Source organism: Eublepharis macularius, chromosome 19 (assembly GCF_028583425.1).
Source record: "Eublepharis macularius isolate TG4126 chromosome 19, MPM_Emac_v1.0, whole genome shotgun sequence".
Classification (NCBI taxonomy): domain Eukaryota; kingdom Metazoa; phylum Chordata; class Lepidosauria; order Squamata; family Eublepharidae; genus Eublepharis; species Eublepharis macularius.
This window is the reverse complement of record NC_072808.1, coordinates 8152014-8171211: the sequence shown is the minus strand read 5'-3', so window position 1 is coordinate 8171211 and position 19198 is coordinate 8152014. Positions and strand designations below refer to the sequence as shown.

The 19198-nt window shown below is 46.9% G+C and overlaps 1 protein-coding gene across 1 annotated transcript in view; it reads left to right on the top strand.

Annotated features, from left to right (window-relative positions):
* Positions 1 to 14874, top strand: part of ARHGEF25 (Rho guanine nucleotide exchange factor 25) — an 84785-nt gene extending 69911 nt beyond the window's left edge. The window contains exons 7-17 of the mRNA XM_055003416.1: positions 332 to 435; positions 800 to 869; positions 1326 to 1415; positions 4512 to 4604; positions 6458 to 6508; positions 7368 to 7445; positions 8017 to 8211; positions 9170 to 9350; positions 11079 to 11299; positions 12978 to 13082; positions 14240 to 14874. Coding sequence (XP_054859391.1) covers positions 332 to 435; positions 800 to 869; positions 1326 to 1415; positions 4512 to 4604; positions 6458 to 6508; positions 7368 to 7445; positions 8017 to 8211; positions 9170 to 9350; positions 11079 to 11299; positions 12978 to 13082; positions 14240 to 14350 — 1299 coding nt within the window. The 3' untranslated portion in view covers positions 14351 to 14874. The remainder of the gene's footprint in view (positions 1 to 331; positions 436 to 799; positions 870 to 1325; positions 1416 to 4511; positions 4605 to 6457; positions 6509 to 7367; positions 7446 to 8016; positions 8212 to 9169; positions 9351 to 11078; positions 11300 to 12977; positions 13083 to 14239) is intronic.
* The last annotated feature ends 4324 nt before the right edge of the window (positions 14875 to 19198 follow it).

The following is a 19198-nucleotide window of genomic DNA, read 5'->3' as shown; positions in this document are numbered from 1 at the left end:
GGGCGGGGCCACCGGCCATGTGACCATTTTCGCCGAGGGCAATTTAAACTTTAAAAAACTCCCCCCCCTGTTCCAGCTGACCCAAAGTGACGTCATTGTGCAGTCCTGAGTTCCACCACCTCCTTTCCCAGAAAAAATGCCCTGACTGTATCGTACTGAGCTCTTGTCCCTCTTCCACACTCTCCCCCTGCACAGTGACCCACTGGACGCAGTCCAGAATCCAAGAGTTACCAGCAGCTCTCTGAACTCCCTCCCCAACTCACTGCCTCCTGGTGCTGCCTTGGAGAGGAAGCAACCTGGCTCCTATAGTTTACTCTTTTCAATTCTGTAGGGCTACATGGCGACTATGAATGCTCGTGGCATCCCGGAAGATATGAAGGGCAAAAACAAGATAGTCTTCGGGAATATCCACCAGATTTACGACTGGCACAAAGAGTGAGTGGGTGAGCACCCAAACCTGGGTGCGGGGCATGCAATGATTTTCAGAACTTAGGATGGGGTTCCTGCAAGGAGGGCTTCCTTCTGCGGGGGGGGGAGTTGATGGCTGACCCCCCTCTTGGATTACCTGACCCTGTGAAATGAGCAGGGTGAGAGTGAATAGCTGAAGGAGCCCTTTGAGGAGATTAGTGGATAACTGTTCGGCCATCACATTGTCCAGTCCTGGGAGAAATAATAGCATGCTTGAGCCGTCCCTGGGAAGCATTCGGGGTTGGGCCACCCTGAGATAAAGTATGGGTAGGAGACCAAGCAAACGTGCCCTCTCATGCCGCTTCTGTTCCCTCTCGCCCCTGCTTTCCAGTTACTTCCTCAAGCAGCTGGAGAAGTGTTTGGAGGACCCTGATCTCCTGGCCGAGCTATTCATAAAGCACGTGAGTCCTTGTCGTGGTAGCCCAATAATGAGAGGGAAAGTTGCCAAGCTGGTCGAGGCTGGCTAAATGAAACCTTCATGTTCCGAGACTTCTTACCCTTGAATGCGAGTTGGTGGAAACATACTGTAAGGCAGAGCTGTTGCTTTTCACATCTGGCCCACTTATCAGAAACGGATTTCTCCCCCTTTTTCATTTCTGCCTAGAAAAAAACATGTGTTAAAATCCACACTCAGTATTCACAGCGACTGTGCTTATTCTGTATTTAGATCTCTTGTCTCCCCGCACAAAACTCGCCCAGTCAGTGTGAAAAGGCGATTTTCATTAGATACAGTCTCTTGTCTAAGATCATTTAATGGTATTCAGGGCTCAACATGGATTAGCCACTGCCCCGCGCACCACCCCCTGAATGCGTCGTCTCAAGTGTTTCTCTGAACTGTGTCCCTGTTGTGTTTCCAGGAGCGCCGTTTGCACATGTATGTTGTTTACTGTCAGAACAAACCCAAATCTGAGCATATTGTCTCCGAGTTCATCGATACTTACTTTGAGGTAAGGGAGTGTGTGGCTTTGCCAAGTTTTGTTCTTTCTTTTCCTTGCAACTTCTGCCGTATTTTAATTATTATAATCGTGATTAGGATTATGTCATTTATAGTCTGCCTTTCTCACTGAGACTCAAGGAGGATTACACAGTGTGAGAATAGTACAGTCAGTATCAAGGACAGTTCAATAAACAATGCCATAGGGTAAATAAATGCAAGTTTACAAAGACGTAGCATTAGCAAGAATCCAATACAGAGTTGATGAAATGCTGAAACAGAACATAAGCAATTCTAGGAGTGACATTAGACAACACAGAACTCAGGGCTCATTTTGAGGGGGAACGCACAGGAACGCAGTTCCGATAGTTCCCCAAAGAGATCACATATCAGGAGGCCCCGCCCACCTGACTTGGCCATTTTGGGCCCGTTTCAGCCTGGATTGGGCCTGAAATGGCCTGGATCAGGCCTCTGACGGGTGGTGGATCACTCTCCCGCTCAGTAGCGGCCCGATCCTGACCATTTTGGGCCCCTTTTCAGCCATTTCCAGCCCCTTTTTGCCATTTTGCGCCCAATTTCAGCCCTGAATGGCCAGGATTGGGTCCTAAACAGCCAGGATAGGTGATGTCAGGAGGTGTGGCATATGCAAGTCAGTTATGCTAATTGCACATTTCTGGTGATGTCAAGGGGTGTGGCATATGCTAATGAGTTGAGTTCCTCCAGCTCTTTTTTTATGAAATGACCCCTGACCCTACTCAGTAGGGTCATACTTAAAGCAACAAGCAGTACATAGGAGCACATACTTAAAGCAACAGATAGTGTGTAGGGCAACTCAGGGCCAAGCTACACATGACGAATGACACTTGAACAGCAAGTGGATTGAGTGGAGGGCAAGTGAACAGGGAGAAATACACTTGCTGTTCAAGTGTCATTTGTCACTTGTAGCTTGGCCCATAGTGGTGACCATAGTCCTTGGTCAGACTCGTTAGTGAAGCATTTCTAAGGGCCAAGCTACACATGACGAATGACACTTGAACAGCAAGTGTATTTTTCCCTGTTTACTTGCCCTCCACTCAATCCACTTGCCGTTCAAGTGTCATTCGTCATGTGTAGCTTGGCCCTAAGATGTTTATTCAGGCTCTATCTTTGAAATATCAGGGAGAGAAGAAGCAATTATGTACCTTTCTGGATTTCTTTGAACAGCTAATTGGATCCACCACATTCAGTCCTTTGGTGCCCATTCTAGCACTGTTTCTATGGCTGATTCCGCACACGTTGGATAATGCACTTCCAATCCTCTTTATAGATCGTTTGGAATGGATTTTTTTGTGTGCAGAACAAAAAATCCACCTCAAACGATGGATAAAGTGCATTGAAAGTGCATTATCCAATGTGTGTGCAATCAGCCTTTATTCCCTACTGTTCTCGGCCCTGAGATTTGGGGCGGGAGCTGCCAAAATTTGAACCTGGAACCTCCACAGGCAAAGCGGGTGTTTTACCATTCAGCCGTGGCTCTCTCCTACTAAGCTTTTGCTTAGTGTTGAAAGTTTGGAGCACGAACGCTCTGGATATTGTGAGACATTGCAGGAACCACTTCCTAATAGAGGGCTTTCAACAACCAGGTTTGGGCTGCAGAAACTTTATGGGTTGTTAATCAACACATTGGGTGAGAAAGGCAGCAGGGTATAGCCCAGTCTCATCAGATCTCGGAAACTAAGGCAGGTCAGTACTTGGATGGGCAGCCACCGAGGAAGACTTTGCAGACGAAGATCCAGAGGAGTTAGCCGTGTTAGTCTGTAGTAGCAAAATCAAAAAGAGTCCAGTAGCACCTTTAAGACTAACCAATTTTATTGTAGCATAAGCTTTCGAGAATCAAGTTCTCTTCGTCAGATGCATGATACAAACTGACGAAGTTTGTAGTTTGCAGTTTGTAGTTTGTAGTTTGAAGTTTGTAGTTTGCAGACGAAGTTTGCAGACGAAGGCATCGCAAACCACCCCTGCTTCTCATTTGCCTTGAAAGCTCCTTACTGTGGTTGCCATAAGTGACTGGGACATGATGACAAATACACACACCCCATCAACATGTTAAGTTGTTTAGTTTCTATTACGCAGATGGTCTTTCTTATGCTGTCTGCTTGCTGATCTCTTTCTCTGAACGTTGCAGCTGGGCTCTTTGATTGAAAAAGGAAGGCTGTTTGTAGATGAGGTAATGGTAGTGCTAAGAGGGTGTGGCTTGCCTAAAGCCAACCAAATAGTGGTGAAATTTGAATCAGGGGCTTCCCAGCTCACACTTCAGTCTTCAAGCCACAAATTCCACAACAGGTTATGCTGGAATAAAAACTGATTCGCTTTTGGTGCTGTAAGACTCTTGCTTTTGAAAGCCCCTGTGTTACACTGGCCCTTCTGTTTTGTGTGATTCAGGGCCAAGCTACACGTGACGAAAGACACTTGAATGGCAAGTGGATCGAGTGGAGCACAAGTGAACAGGGAGAAATACACTTGCTGTTCAAGTGTCATTTGTCACTTGTAGCTTGGCCCATAGTGATCAAGTGGAGCACAAGTGAACAGGGAGGAATACACGTGAGTCTGTTCACTTGCCATTCAAGTGTCATTCGTCACTTGTAGCTTGGCTCCAAGCTACAAGTGATGAATGACACTTGCCTGGCAAGTGAACAGACTCTGGGCCAAGCTACACATGATGAATGACACTTGAATGGCAAGTGTATTTCTCCCTGTTCACTTGCCCTCCACTCAATCCACTTGCCGTTCAAGTGTCATTCGTCATGTGTACCTTGGCCCAGACGTGTATTCCTCCCTATTCACTTGCCCTTCACTTGCTCTCCACTTGATCAAGTGGAGCGCAACAGGGAGGAATACACGGGATTCTGTTCACTTGCCAGGCAAGGGTCATTCGTCACTTGTAGCTTGGCTCTGAGAGACCGCAGGGAGAGATTCTGGCAAGTCTAGGAGGCAAAGGGGCACTTGGGGAGTCAGAGAGATTTGGAGATGCCTCATTGAGCGAGTGGGAGCTTTGAAGGTCAGATGGCTTGTCACCCACACGCACACCACCGTTACATGGCACCAGCATTGTTTGTTCTCTCTTTTCTAGGAACTGAAGCAGGAACTGGGGCACCGTTTGCAACTCAATGACTTGCTCATCAAGCCTGTACAGCGGATCATGAAGTACCAGCTGCTTCTCAAGGTGCTAAAGGGGGGGCGGGAGGAGTGTCGTTTTCCAGGCAAACAGATTATAGCAGCCGGGCCGGCTGGCCTTGCACAGCAAAGAGGAGGCAGCCAGAGCTGCTGTTGGTAGAGACTGCAGCAGAGGGGGTGAGGGGGGCAGAGAGGGCAGCAAATGTGTTCAGCTGTATTGCCTGCAGGGCAGCCAAACCACCGAGATCTCACCCAAGGTGGGGCTGTGCCCTCTGGTGGCCCTCTGTCGCCACCTAATGGACAGGGATGGTCACTGCCTGAATAGCACTATTCGAGCCAGGAAGCACCTTAAAGCATAACAAGATCTCCAAGGTATACGCTTTTGAGGGTCTGGTATTTGACGAAGGGAGATTTGAAAGCTTACACCCTGGAGATCTTGTTGGTCTTTAAGATGCTGCTGGACTTGAATCTTGCTCTTCTTCTTTCAGGCTACCTACCTGAAACGGCCTGAAGTTAAAATTGATGTCTGCTTGACATGTTACAAGGCAGCAAGCATGTGCTTGTCAATAAGCATATATGTTTGCCCTCAACAGTTGTGATCCTTGATGAATGGAAGCTGTGATCTGCTTGCTCATCTACAAACTTTGTCCTTTAGGACTTCTTTCCCCCACCTACCCTCCTCTTCTCTCTCTCTTCCTTTCGACCTTCCCTTATTTTGATGCTCTTTTCCCCACCTTAGCATCTTTCCTGAGACAGCCCTTGCTTGGAAAGGAGAACCCGTTAGACCTCATTGTGTTCAGAACTGTGTCAGCACAACCAATATACTCTGCAATCCTAAACAGAGTTATAGGGCCAAGCTACACATGACAAATGACACTTGAACGGCAAGTGGATTGAGTGGAGGGCAAGTGAACAGGGAGAAATACACTTGCTGTTCAAGTGTCATTCGTCATGTGTAGCTTGGCCCATAGCCATTGACTTCAACGGGCTTAGAAGGGTGTATAGGTCTACTTAGGATTGCTCTGTTCAAAGGCCATGATGTTTTAAAATATATATTTCCAGTCCCTCTTTGTTTATTCCCTTTCAATTGTTGTACTTCATTAATATACTTTTTTAAAAATAAAATATATGGAGTGAGTGTGAGTGTGAGTGTGAGTGTGTACGTACACAACAGGGAGCTGTAGCTAATTCTGATTCCCTTGTTTGAACCAATGTAAGGTCTTACCTACACTTGCAATAGAATTAGGTGGTATAATCTAGGGGTTGTGGAATAGGCTATACCACTCAACTCCCTGTAAATAAAAAAAAAATAGCACGTCTAGGGGGAGTGGTTCTGTCCTAGCTCTTTATTTGTCATGCTATACTTCCACATACAGGGAATTATAGGAACTTTTAAAAAAATGCACACTCTCCCTGCAGTCTGAAATGGCTCAGCCTATTCTACCATCTCGGCATTCAAACATTCCCCCTGCTGCATGTGAAGCTGGGTCTTATTTTGCTCATATGCACTTGTTTCCTGCAATACAGTTTTTACAGGCACCTATATAAAACATGTTATGTGTATGCATAAAGGACATAATGTGAAGTAGCCCTTATCCTATATTATCAGCCCCACCCAACCAGGAACACTCCTGAACCTCTGATTTGTTTACATCAGTAGTTTCATTGATAGAAATAACATTCTTATTGGAGAGCCAAAGGAAGGAACTGGAGTCAATGTCTGTGATTTCAGTTACTGCAGTAATGGTGGCGCTGAGAACATTAAGGAAGTAGTCCCAACACCCAATCCATTGTTGGCAACATGGCTTGGTTCCAATCAAACGTGGCCCACCAATTAAAGATGAGTAAATATCTTTCGCCCTTCACCCAGGAGAACATATTTCTTCACTTCCTCTTTTCCAGGATTTCCTGAAGTACTATGGCAAAGCTGGGAAGGACACAGGACAGCTGGAGGTAGGAGTTTGAGAACTTGTTCTTGTAGCCTCCACCCCCAGCATATATGGTTTGAATTGCAGAATTATCCACTAGTCGACATGCCTTCAATCTGGAGCCTTGAAATTAAGTCTCACAGTTCTTGGTATAACAGTTTCCATCAATCAACACGACCTCAGTGTGCAACCGTGGAATAATGTCTCACGGGTTTCTGGTGTAATGGTATCTATTAATCAACATGCCCTCAATACACAGCTTTGGAGTCATGCCTCACAGTTCTTAGTGTAACAGTATCCACCAATCAACATGCCCTCAATCTGGAGCCATGGCTATATAAGTCCAATCAATATGCCCTCAATCTGGAGCCATGGCTATATAAGTCCAATCAATATGCCCTTAATCTGGAACCGTGGCTATATAAGTCCAATCAATATGCCCTCAATCTGAAACCATGGCTATATAAATCCAATCAATATGCCCTCAATCTGGAGCCATGGCTATATAAGTCCAATTAATTTGCTTAGTGTGTGGGCCTTTTCTAAATGCTTTTTCTGAGGAGGAAGCTGATACTCTACCCCCGCACCGACGAACGGACTGTGCGGTGGAAATTTTACCCGGAGCCTCACTGCCCAAAGGACGACTCTATCCCATGAGTCTCCATGAACGCGAAGAGCTCCGGAAATTCATCGACACCAACCTCCAACGAGGATTCGGCGCTCTCACCGCCGCAGCCCGGGTTCGGGTTGCAGTTTAATTCCTTATGTACCAACTGGGTTCCGTAAAGATGAACATGCTTGCCATGGGGGGGGGGTGCCTGGCAGCCCCCTCATATTATTCTTCTGGCTCCACTATCTCAAATTATTTCATCCTTGCATTTCAGAAAGCTGTGGCAGTGATGTGCTTCGTTCCCAAACGTTGCAATGACATGATGAATGTGGGTCGTCTCCAGGGCTTTGAGGTAGGCTCTGGGATTGCATTGTTTGGGTAGAGTTCTTTTTTAATGATAGTAAATAAATCACTATAGTGTTGGTACACTTTCAGAGAATTCCCGTACCAGTGGTGGTAGGGGAAATGGAGGGTGCCTGTCAAGGATACAATTAAGCTAGAAACTTTCTTGCTTAATCTTCTCCTTGAAAAATTTTTCCATAGGTAGGAAGTTTTTGACATGGGACAGCATTCAAAGATACCCTTGGCCTCCCCTGCCCCCCAGAGGACTACACCATCCGGTAACTATGGCTGTTTTCACACACCTGTAAACGCCTCCAGAAAATCACGCAAAACTTGTGGCACGATGGCGTCTTCACAGCGCGATTTCCCATTCAATGGCGTGATGACGACAGAAATCACACCATTAAACAGGAAATCATGCTATGAGGACGCCATCATGCCATGAGTTTTTTGTGTTTTTCCGGAGGGTTTAGGTGTGTGAAAACAGCCTGTATATCCTCAGCTCTGAAACACAAGAACTGAGCAGTTTTCAGCACAGCGGAGTCATTTGGAACTGTCCTGTCTCTCCTTCCTCTCTCCAGGGGAAACTGACGGCACAGGGAAAGCTGCTGCAGCAAGACACCTTCTGGGTGACGGAGCAGGCAGGTGGCATCCTGGCACGGGGCCGAGAGCGCCGCATCTTTCTCTTTGAACAGATTGTTATCCTAAGCGAGACACTGGAGCGGCGGCGTGGTCCGTATGCCCCCCCAGCCTACACCTTCAAGAGCAGCATCAAGGTATTAGAGGGCAGATGGTGGAGGATGCGGGCAGCCCTTGGACTTGGAGCTCCCTTGTAATGAATTTCACACTGGAGATTCTCTTGCGAGAGGGGATACTTTCCGGAGTTTTTCCAGGCTGCCCATTCGCTCTCTTCCCACCTTTTGATCTTCTCAGGGAGCAGGGATTCTCAAAGCTTATCATCATGATTCTTCCAAGAAAACTTTAGAGTCTTTCTAAGCCCAGTTAAAATATTCAGATGGGTGTTTGTCCTAACCCTGGGGACAAGCAGACCGTGGTAATCTTAAAGAATGACGTGAGCGAGGACCCAACTAGACGTTACATCTGACTCAAGTCGGGATACAGGACTCTGCTGATGCAAGCCTGAAATGGAGGAGAAAGAGGCAGTTTTACCTGATCCCCACACGTCATCGCAATGCCCCATCCTGTCGTGCATTTTGCTAGTCTTCTGATCCCAGAAAGGCCTTTGGGGCTGCTTTGGGAAGGCAGGGAAAGAGGCACTGTATCATTCCCTTCTGTTAATTCTTCCACCAGATCCGACCCAATGCCGGACGTTTGTTTAATGTGCAAAATCTGAACAGGTTGCAGAATTTATCTTTTCCTGGTACTGCCGAGTGCATAATTTTTATTTTGCTTGTCTGATGTACAGCCTTAGTAATACCCAGAGAACATGCCATTACTAGAACTTTAAGGAAATGAGTAAGTGGAAGCATTCAGACCCATTTTCAGGGGGGCGGATTACAGGCATACCCTTGTGCTTGTCTGTTCAGCTATGTGACACTTTTGTTAATATCTCCATTTTACTAGTAATTATATGTTTCTTGCTCTAAAAAACGGAGTTGGTGGTGGCCTTTTTTTCCGATAAAGGGCCACATGAGGCTGCAAAAGTATGTTCTCTTTCACTGGTGAACTGCATTTCTACTATTTTGATTTATATGCTCTCCATCTCTGTTCCAGGTAAGCTGTTTGGGTTTGGAGCCTTGTGTGGACAATGATCCCTGCAAATTTGCACTGATCTCTCGTGGTGCAGAACGGGGCACCATCCGTTATGTACTGCAGGCAGCAACGCCAGAGATTGCCCAGGCCTGGGTGGCCGACATCAACCTCATTTTGGAGACGCAACGTGACTTCCTCAATGGTAAGCCGCTTTGGTCCCTTTCCCAGCTTTGGCCCATCTGAGCTACCTCACACTACTCTCTCTCTATGTGCATGTGTCTACCATTACATCATATCCACCCTTCGTGAGGGAGGCAATATCTCAATATCTCTTCCCTCACTTTCCTAGCTCCTGTTTTGGACCACTGATAAAGGATCCCGGGATATTCCCACAATGCTTTGTAAAAGCTTGGAAAACCGTAGCTGGTTCATCAAGGAGAAGAGTTGAGAAGAAAATTTTGAGGGAGTGATTTGAATTAGAGCAGTGGTTCTCAGACTGTGAGTTGTGACCCAAAAGGGGATCATGGATGCCTCAAAGTTGGGTTGTGAGGCTCAGATTCCTGAACTGAGAGGAGAAATTCTGGCCCTCCTTCTCCCAGTGATGAGGAAAGTAGCAGAGAGGAGGAAACTGCCACATTTTGTCTTCCTCCCCTCTTTTCCCTGATACCTTCATTCATTCGCAAGAGCTTGTCTTCTAGTCACCAGCAGTGACGGAGGTGATGGGTGCAGCCTGCACCTGAGGCAATAAAGTGGTGGATCCCAAAATGTAGAGTCAATTCGAAGTGGATCCCTCTTCAAAAAGTTTGAGAACCACTGAATTATTTGTTTACTTTATTTTTACCCCGCCTTTCTCCCCAACGGGGATCCAAAACAGCTTTCATAATTCTTCTCCTTTTAATCTCCCAACAACCCTGTGAGGTAGGTTAGGTGGTACGTGTGTGACTGGCCCAACGCCACCCATTGAACTTGTATGGCAGAGTAGGGATTCAGACCTGGGTCTCCTAGAGCCTAGCCCAGCACTCTAATCATAATACCGCCCCGACATTCAGTTAGAGACAGCAGAGTCTACTAACAAATTTGACTCCTTTTCTTGCGATTTGAATATGGATTAGTACGTTGTGTAGTGAGAGAAACCGCCTTGCGATATGTGTATCATTCTATCAGCTGAGACCTATTTTGTTCACACCTTGTTTATGATAAGAGTCCCACCATCCCACCACCACTTTCCTATCTCAGGGCCAAACTACAAGTGATGAATGACACTTGAACGGCAAGCATATTCCTCTCTGTTCACTTGCCCTCCACTTGCTCTCCACTCAATCCACTTGCCATTCAAGTGTCATTTGTCACTTGAAGCTTGGCCCTCATTCTACTTTGTGTGCAGGGCTCATTTCAAGGGAGAACGTGCAGGAACGTAGTTCCAGTAGTTCCCCAAAGAGGTCACATGTCAGGTGGCCCCGCCTACCTGACTCTCAGCCATTTTGGGCCCATTTCGGCTTGGATTGAGGCCGAAACGGCCTGGATTGGGCCTCTGACAGGTGGTGGATCACTCTCCTGCTCAGCAGCAGCCCAATCCTGACCATTTTGGGCCCCTTTGGGGCCATTTTCAGCCCCTTTTTGCCATTTTGGGCCCAATTTCGGTCCTGAATGGCCAGGATTGGGTCCAAAGCAGCCAGGATAGGTGATGTCAGGGGGTGTGGCATATGCAAATCAGTTATGCTAATGATACATTTCCAGTGATGTCAAGGGGCGTGGCATATGCTAATGAGTTATGCTAATGAGTTCCTCCAGTTCTTTTTCTAGGAAATGACCCCTGCCTTCAGGAGTTAAGCCAACAAACGGACGCTTCTGAAGGGTGCGATCTCAGGAATCATGCTACAGTCCTGTGTTTCATTGTCTTTTACTGTTATCCTTCCCTCCCTCCCACCAGCACTGCAATCACCCATAGAGTATCAGCGTCGGGAGAGCAAGACCCACAGCCTTGGAAGGACAGGAAGCCCTCTTCCATCCCTGCCTGGCGGATCTGTCCGGCCCCACTCTTCAGCCTCAGTGGACCAGAATAAGGGATCCAGTCTTCAAACCCACAATGCCTCCCTACCTTCCCTTTACCTTCCGGATCCACCCCAAGCTGAGCACTCCCCCTATGTCCAGGTAGGTTGTGAAGATCATAATTGACAGTTCCACTTGCATTTGGACCTTTGGGAGACTAAGCCAAAATTACTATTCCACATTTAGGCAAAGGAGGCTCTTGCTTGGGAATGGGGGCTCAGAATTCATCTGCTTCTTTCAATCAAACATTTCGCTAACGAGTCTTGAATAAGAACACCAGGGCTCATTTCGAGGGGGAACATGCTGGAACGCAGCACCTGACTCTTAGCCATTTTTGGCCTGTTTCGGCCTGGATTGGGGCAGAAACAGCCCAAATCGGGCCTCTGACAGGTGGTGGATCACTCTCCCACTCAGCAGCGGCCCGATCCTGACCATTTGGGTCCCCTTTTCAGCCATTTTCAGCCCCTTTGTGCCATTTTGGGCCCAATTTCAGCCCTGAATGGCCAGGATTGGATCCAAAACAGCCAGGATAGGTGATGTCAGGGGGTGTGGCATATGCAAATCAGTTATGCCAATGACACACTTTCGGTGATGTCAAGGGGCGTGACATATGCTAATGAGTTATGCTAATGAGTTCCTCCAGCTCTTTTTCTACGGAATGACCCCTGAAGAACACGATAGGCTGGAGCCACTGACCCATGGGCTCAAGGATTGCAGATCTTTTCTGTGTTCCCATTCTCCAATGATCCTTTTTGACCCTGTTGGGAAAGTTAATTCCTGGGGTCATAGGATCTGTGTGGTTTAATAGCCACAGGTGAGGGTCTTTGTGGGTTTACCCACTTGTACCAAGAAGAATACAGGGACTGGCGAATGATGTGTGTGGTTTATGCTGGCTTTGTGGGCTTCAAGAGCCAAAGTGTCTATTCTGAGATGATGTCTGAAGGGTCATTTGACCATGCTGATCTATAAAGGCAGTAGGGACCATGGCAGACCTCGTCAGTGTCAAAGTCAGGGCTCATTTTGAGGGGGAACGCACAGGAACACAGTTCTATCAGTTCCCCAAAGAGGTCACATGTCAGGTGGCCCCGCCCACCTGATTCTCGACCATTTTTGGCCCGTTTCGTCCTGGATTGGGGCCAAAACGGCCCAGATCGGGCCTCTGGCAGGTGGTGGATCACTCTCCTGTTCAGCAGTGGCCTGATCCTGATCATTTTGGGCCCCTTTCGGGCCATTTTCAGCCCCTTTTTGCCATATTGGGCCCAATTTCGGTCCTGAATGGCCAGGATTGGGTCCAAAACAGCCAGGATAGGTGATGCCAGGGGGTGTGGCATATGCAAATCAGCTATGCTAATAGCACATTTCCGGTGATGTCAAGGGGCGTGGCATATGCTAATGAGCTATGCTAATGAGTTCCTCCAGCTCTTTTTCTACGAAATGACCCCTGGTCAAAGTCATGTTGCTTCTGTGGGAGATCAGATACATGTACAATGAATTGGATTGCCGGAAACCCATAAACCTTATTCCTTGCCAGTTCAGACTGTTGACTAGATTTGATCGTAGAACGGGAACATCTATGACATTTGAGCAGGAGATTTGTGCAGCTCACTTTCTGCACGGTTGTGTCTGCATTTATATCATGAGGATAAAAGGTACCTGCCTTTTGAAGGGCTGCTTTTTTGGCACATACTCTGAGCACAGCCTCAAAAGGTCAGGCATATTTTCTTTTCACGCTGAGAGTCTCTCTTCCCAAATTATTCTCTCTCTGCCTTTTGCCCTACAGCCAGTGCACAGCCAAAGCTCTCCAGGAACTGGCCTGGTGCACACACCTTCGGATGGCTCTGAATCACAGCCCCCCCATGACCCCCCACAGGAGTCTCTGCACATGGTGAGTTTTCTTAGCCCTGAGGCAGCAGTTGTAGGAATCAGAGCGGAACCACAAGTGACAAAAGGCACAGGTTGGACACTTGTCCGCTTCCCTCAAGTTTTGATGGGAAATGTAGGCATCCTGGTCTTGCAGCTTGGCTCTCCGACTGCCGTCCAACGGACTTTTCAACTGTCACTTGTCCAACATTCCGCCAAGCTGCCTACATTTCCCATCAAAACTTGAGGGAAGCTGACAAGGGTCCAACCTGTGCCTTTTGTCACTTGTGGTTCCGCTCTCAGAGAGATAACTGGGGCTCATCTTTGCTCCTTGGACTTTGGACAATGGCTCAGGTTCTGTTTACTTGGTGCTTTGTTTTCCTGAGCTGCCTCTTCCACCAACATCTTCCTCCAAGTTTTTTCCGGATCCTGGAGATGGATAAACAATCAAAGGTCTTCTAAGTTGATCTCTGTTGGCAACAGAAGGCTGGGCTAGACGGGCCTTGGTCTGACCTCACGAGGCAGTTCTTACATGATTTATTTGCATCATTGGTGCAGGTTGCAGAATGCAGCTTTATTTGGCACGGAGTGTCGATTACCTTGTGTACAGATTTTTTAGCACAATGAATATTTTTGTTTGTTTGTTTACATCATTTATACTTCACCTTTCTCCCCAAAGCAACTTACAACATTGGTCTCACCATCTCTATTTTATTCGCACTGTGAGGTAGGCTAGGCTGAGAGTGTCATCCCATTAGCTTCCAGGGCAGAGTGGGGATTAGAATCTGGGTCCTAGGCCGATGCTCTAACCACTACACAGCACTTGCTCTGGGCACTTTGTTAGCTAATAATTTCTCATTAGATAAAGCACATGTGTACAATCAGAGTGGGTTACTGGAAGACTCTTGAGCAGAGAGCTGTTTGTAGCACAGTGGTTAAGTGGTTCGGCTGTGAATCAGCACTCTTTCAAATCCCACTACTGCCTTGAGCTCAGTAGGTGGCCTTAGGTAAGCTCTCCAGCCGTATTGTGGGGATAATAATAACACTAACATGTTCACTGCTCTGGGTGAGGCACTAATCTGTCTACAAGAGCGGTATATAAGCACAGTTGTTGTTGTTGTTGTTGTTGTTGTTGTTGTTAAGCAATTTCCACCACTGTCTCTGTTTCTTTGCCCCTCTCAGGCCCCAACTGAGGACGACGCTAGACTTCTGCTTCCCGACCCTGATTTCCTGGATGTACGTTTCCCTCAAGGCAATGCACGGCTTGCCAAACTTGATGAGGACGAGCTGTGACTTTCAGACTTTGGGACAACCCCTGTCAGGTCCAGGGATTTAACAATTATGAAAACTGAACTGGCTCTACCTTCCTCCGTCTTCTTTCCTCTCTCTGGCATTTCTGGGGGCTAGAAAGAGACACAGCAGCAGTAGCCCCAGTATGGGATCTCTTGCTGCCCTCTAGCCCTGCTCAGTTGGCCTAGGCATTCTCTCCCTATATGAAGTGCAGGACCCTCACAGTGGGACTAGAGAATGCAGCAGGGGACCCTTCTCTGGGCCCCAGACCCCTGTATATGCATGCTGTGGGGTTCTAGGGGCTTCGGGTCCGGGCTCTTGGAAGATGAGGTTGGATCATGTGAAATGAGAATTTTTATTTTGTTGGTTGTAATAATAAAGATTTTAGTTAAAACAAACAAACGAGACTGTCACTGCAGGGACCTGCATTATCCAGGGATGCTGATACAACTTGGGAGTTCCACAGGAGTTTCTGTTTTTATTTCTGGATCTGTCATGCAGATGCTTCAATGAGTCAGTTGGGTGCTACGTGCCAACTCCCCTTAATAAACCCTTTCTGAGTTGTTTAGCACAACAGTTTATCCTTCATAATACTCTTATTATTTTTTATATATTCCCTATGGGGTTGTCCCTTTGTGTTATAGATATTTCCAGGGCTTTTTTTCTGGGAAAAAGTTTTTTTGGGGTCAGCTGGAACAAGGCGGGAGTTTTTTAAAGTTTAAATTGCCCTCAGCGAAAATGGTCACATGCCCAGTGGCCACGCCCCCTGATCTCCAGACAGAGGAGAGTTTAGATTCTAGTTTAGAATCTCAACTCCCCTCTGTCTGGAGATCAGGGGGCGGGGCCACCAGCCATGTGACCATTTTCAAGCAGTGCCGGAACTCTGTTCCACCGTGTTCTGGCTGAAAAAAAGCCCTGGATATTTCACCTTGCAACACCCTTTCTCTCCCCTGGTTACCCAGCCTTTAGTCCTTTTGTGCTGGTGAAAAAGGAAAGAAGGGGGTCCCCTTTGACCACTCCGAAAGGCTCAGCTGGGGCTCATTGGACCTGCATGTACAAAAGCCCAGAGGGATGCAATGAGAAACGGATCTCAGCAAGACTGGTTGAAAAAGCTGGCTGGATCCAACCCATTATTTTTAATTAGGCAGTGCAAACATTCCCACCTACCTGCTGATCTCTGCGTTGTTTGCGTGGCCTTTTCTTCTCCCATCCCCAACGTGAACAACATTGAATAAAAACTTCAGCCCCCTTCACGTACATGCACGGATTCTGCATGCCCAGCTCCAAAATAGGGGAAATAACTCCCTTTAGGGCCCTTTTGGTTTGGGAAAATGGTGGTGGGGGGGAGGCAGGAGTCTCCCCTGCATGCTGTTGTGCTGAGCAGAATTGGGCCTTGCAGACTTTTAAAATGAAGTTCTCTGCAGCCGCTGTGCATCGGCAGGGAAAGAAAATAGTGTCTGGGGAAACCTTCAACGTTGCATCATGTCGCTTGACCCTGTACAGGTTAAATCAGCAAATGTTTTCCTCTGCATATGCAAACACCTCAATCTGGAGGTAGTTTGGGATGACAGCTACCTCTCCGTGTTCAGCCAGAAAAGAGTTTTCCCTCTACAGCTGGCCAAAAGTTGGAAGTTTGGCTTGATCAGAAACCTTCCCTTTGCTTGGCCAGGAATTGCCTGTGAGCTTTAAGGTTATATTCAGTTATTTTAAAAACAATTATGCAAAGAATAATAGGCCATGTGACTGATCAAACTCCATGTTTGTGTAGGCTGCAGGCAGACATGCAAAGGAAATATAGCAGGCATCCAAATTCATTTGACATCTAAAACCCACTGGCTGCTTCCATCTAGCTCTGCCTCCATTAGTACACCACTGCTTGAAATCTTAAGGATTTCCCTACAGGCTCTTATAGAGCAATCCTAAGAACATTTTCCTGGGAGTAAGCCCCATTTGAATAGACCTGAGTGGGATTGTGAGTAGACCTGTTTAGGATTGCTCTCTTATAATCTGGTTAACATTGGTTAACATTGGGGCAGAGAGCAGTGGAAATCCTTACACTGCTGACCTACATTAAAGGGATTTGTCTTTGACTAGTCCTGCCTTCTGGTTTCTCTCCTCTCTCTTTTTTTTTGTAACAATACAGGAAGGATTGAGGAAATGCAAATGCATGAAGCTTAACTCTTTTACACATCAAAGGCCGCAGGGCCTATTTTAAAAGAGGAGATTCTTTGGGATGTGCTTAAATGTTGATCCTTGCACTTTACAAAGCCTGAAAGTCTTTTGTGAGAAACAAAGGTTGTTTTGAAGAATTAACTCTGGAGTCTGTAATTGTTATTTAAAACCTATGTTGGATAAGAGAGTCTACGTTTATCCATAGACAAAAATCCAAAAACGAATGTAATACTTTTCATCAGGAGTGATCAACAAAACAGAAAACTGTTTGCTTTGCAAAAAAAAAAAATATGCAAGCTTTGGGATTTGCTAGAATTCTCTTTTCAGGGTGGATTTCAATTTTTTTTAAAAAGAGACGCGGGGAAAGAAAACATGAGATGTTGTCTTCTGTTATAAAAATGCCCTCCTGAACATTTCTGTTTTGCACAGCAGGGGGCCTTCCTGACCTCCATCGGGCAGGTCATTCCATAAGGTGGGAGCCAAAACAGCGAATGCGTCTTTATAGGGATTTTTTGATCTTGCCCATTTGTAGGACAGCATCTACAGAGGCTTGGCTCAGATAAGGAAGGCTGTCATAATGAAGCCTAGCAGGAGAACCAGTTGTTCAAGGTTGATGGTCCGAGTCTATGAAGGGCTTTGTAGGTGAAATCAGTACCTTGAACCGACGGGCGGCCAATGGAGCGACTGCAGAACGGGTGTAATAAGCATACTCCACTTAACTCCTGACAGTAACCAGACTTCTTCTGTACCACCCAAAGTTTCCAAGTTGACTTCAAAGGCAGACTCATGTATGGTGCATTGCAATAGTCTAGCCCCTAGATTTCAATGGTATTGATCTAAGGGCCAAGCTACACATGACGAATGACACTTGAACGGCAAGTGTATTTCTCCCTGTTCACTTGCCCTCCACTCATTCCACTTGCCGTTCAAGTGTCATTCGTCATGTGTAGCTTGGCCCTCAGAGTCTCTCTACACGAGACGCTTTGGCATGTGTTCATCAACTGTAGGTAAACACAATGTTAGCCAGGATGCGTAGTTTTAAAAGACAGAGCTGGCCGAGATCACTCCTCAAAGGTTGGTTAATTTCATTTTCACCTCTGGGAAGGCTCTGTCAGTTTCAACTCTCCAGTCTAAAACTGTGTGGGATCTCAACCAGAGGGCAGCAAGGAATGGAAATGGGCTGGAGCTGCCTTCCTGAGCCAGGCTTGGATCTGGAGAGGTTATAATGGACTGAAGGTTCCCTTTTGGCATTTCACACAATTCTGGTGTATAGCAAAGCCATTGCCCTGCCACCAGCTCTGTCTTTTTAAACTATCCTTCCCAGCTAACATTGCATTTCCTGACACGTGTTCTTCATGTGTTAGATGTCTCGTGTAGAGAGACTCTATGTGGCCAAGATCAGCCGAGACAAAGTGTGGTGCGGTTGTACACATAACGACCCAATTCAAATGAGACACTGGGCACTCACAAAGTCGCATGGGTAAATCGCTCCATTGTTCAGACTCATTCTGCATAATGCATAGAACAGCACTAATTGGACATGGAGGTGTGTTCATGTATAGGGTGGAAATTGGCTCTGAAAATAAACGTATTTCTGAATCTTCCTAGATTTACTAGATTTTGGTTTTTCTCAATTGCCCTTCTGAGCTATGGGGAACAGCGGATCCATAGGAAGGGGATGGTAGTGAGAAAAAGTAACAAGTCAGGGCTCATTTCAAGGGGGAACGCGGAGAAACGCAGTTCCGGCAGTTCCCCATAGAGGTCACATATCAGGTGGCCCCACCCACCTGACTCTCGGCCATTTTGGGCCCGTTTTGGCCTGAATTGGGGCCAAAATGGCCCGGATCGGACCTCTGACAGGTGGTGGATCACTGTCCCACTCAGCAGTGGCCAGATCCTGACCATTTTGGGCCCCTTTTCAGCCATTTTCAGCCCCTTTTTGCCGTTTTGGGCCCAATTTTGGCCCTGAATGGCCAGGATTGGGTCCAAAACAGCCAGGATAGGTGATGCCAGGGGGTGTGGCACATGCAAATCCTTGGTGGTCTCCCATCCGATTACTAACCAAGGCTGACCCTACTTAGCTTCTGAGATCTGACATGGGCCATTTCCACATGTCCTCCCCCCTTATGCAAAATCGCGGAAAACTCACAGAACGATTTCCCGTCATGACTCCATTTCATGGTGCAGTGATGTAAAAAATCGCACCATGAAACGGAATCATGGCGGGAAATCACACCATGAAGATGCCGTTGTTCCGTTAGTTTTGCATGATTTTGCATGAGGGAAAGATGGTGAAATGGCCAAGGTCAGACTCACCTGGGCTAGCCAAGTCAAGGTGTAAAGGGTTAGGAATAGAGATGAGCACAAACGGGGAAAAACCTGAACCATGTGGTTCGTGGTTCGTCAAATTTCACGAACTTTCACGAACCTGCCCCTGGTTTGCGAACCAGTTTGTTAAAACGTCACATCCTGATCAGAAAATAATCACTTCCGGGTCAGCAGAAGGTCACTTCCGGGCCAACAGAAGGTCACTTCTGGGTTTGCAGGAAGTCCATCTCCTGTTGCCTAGGAAACTGATTGGCACCAGGCTGTCTGCAGTGACGAAACAAAAAATGAACCAAACGAACCAGCCTAAAAGTTCGTGGCGGTTCATCAGAAATGGGATCTGATGAACCGTGG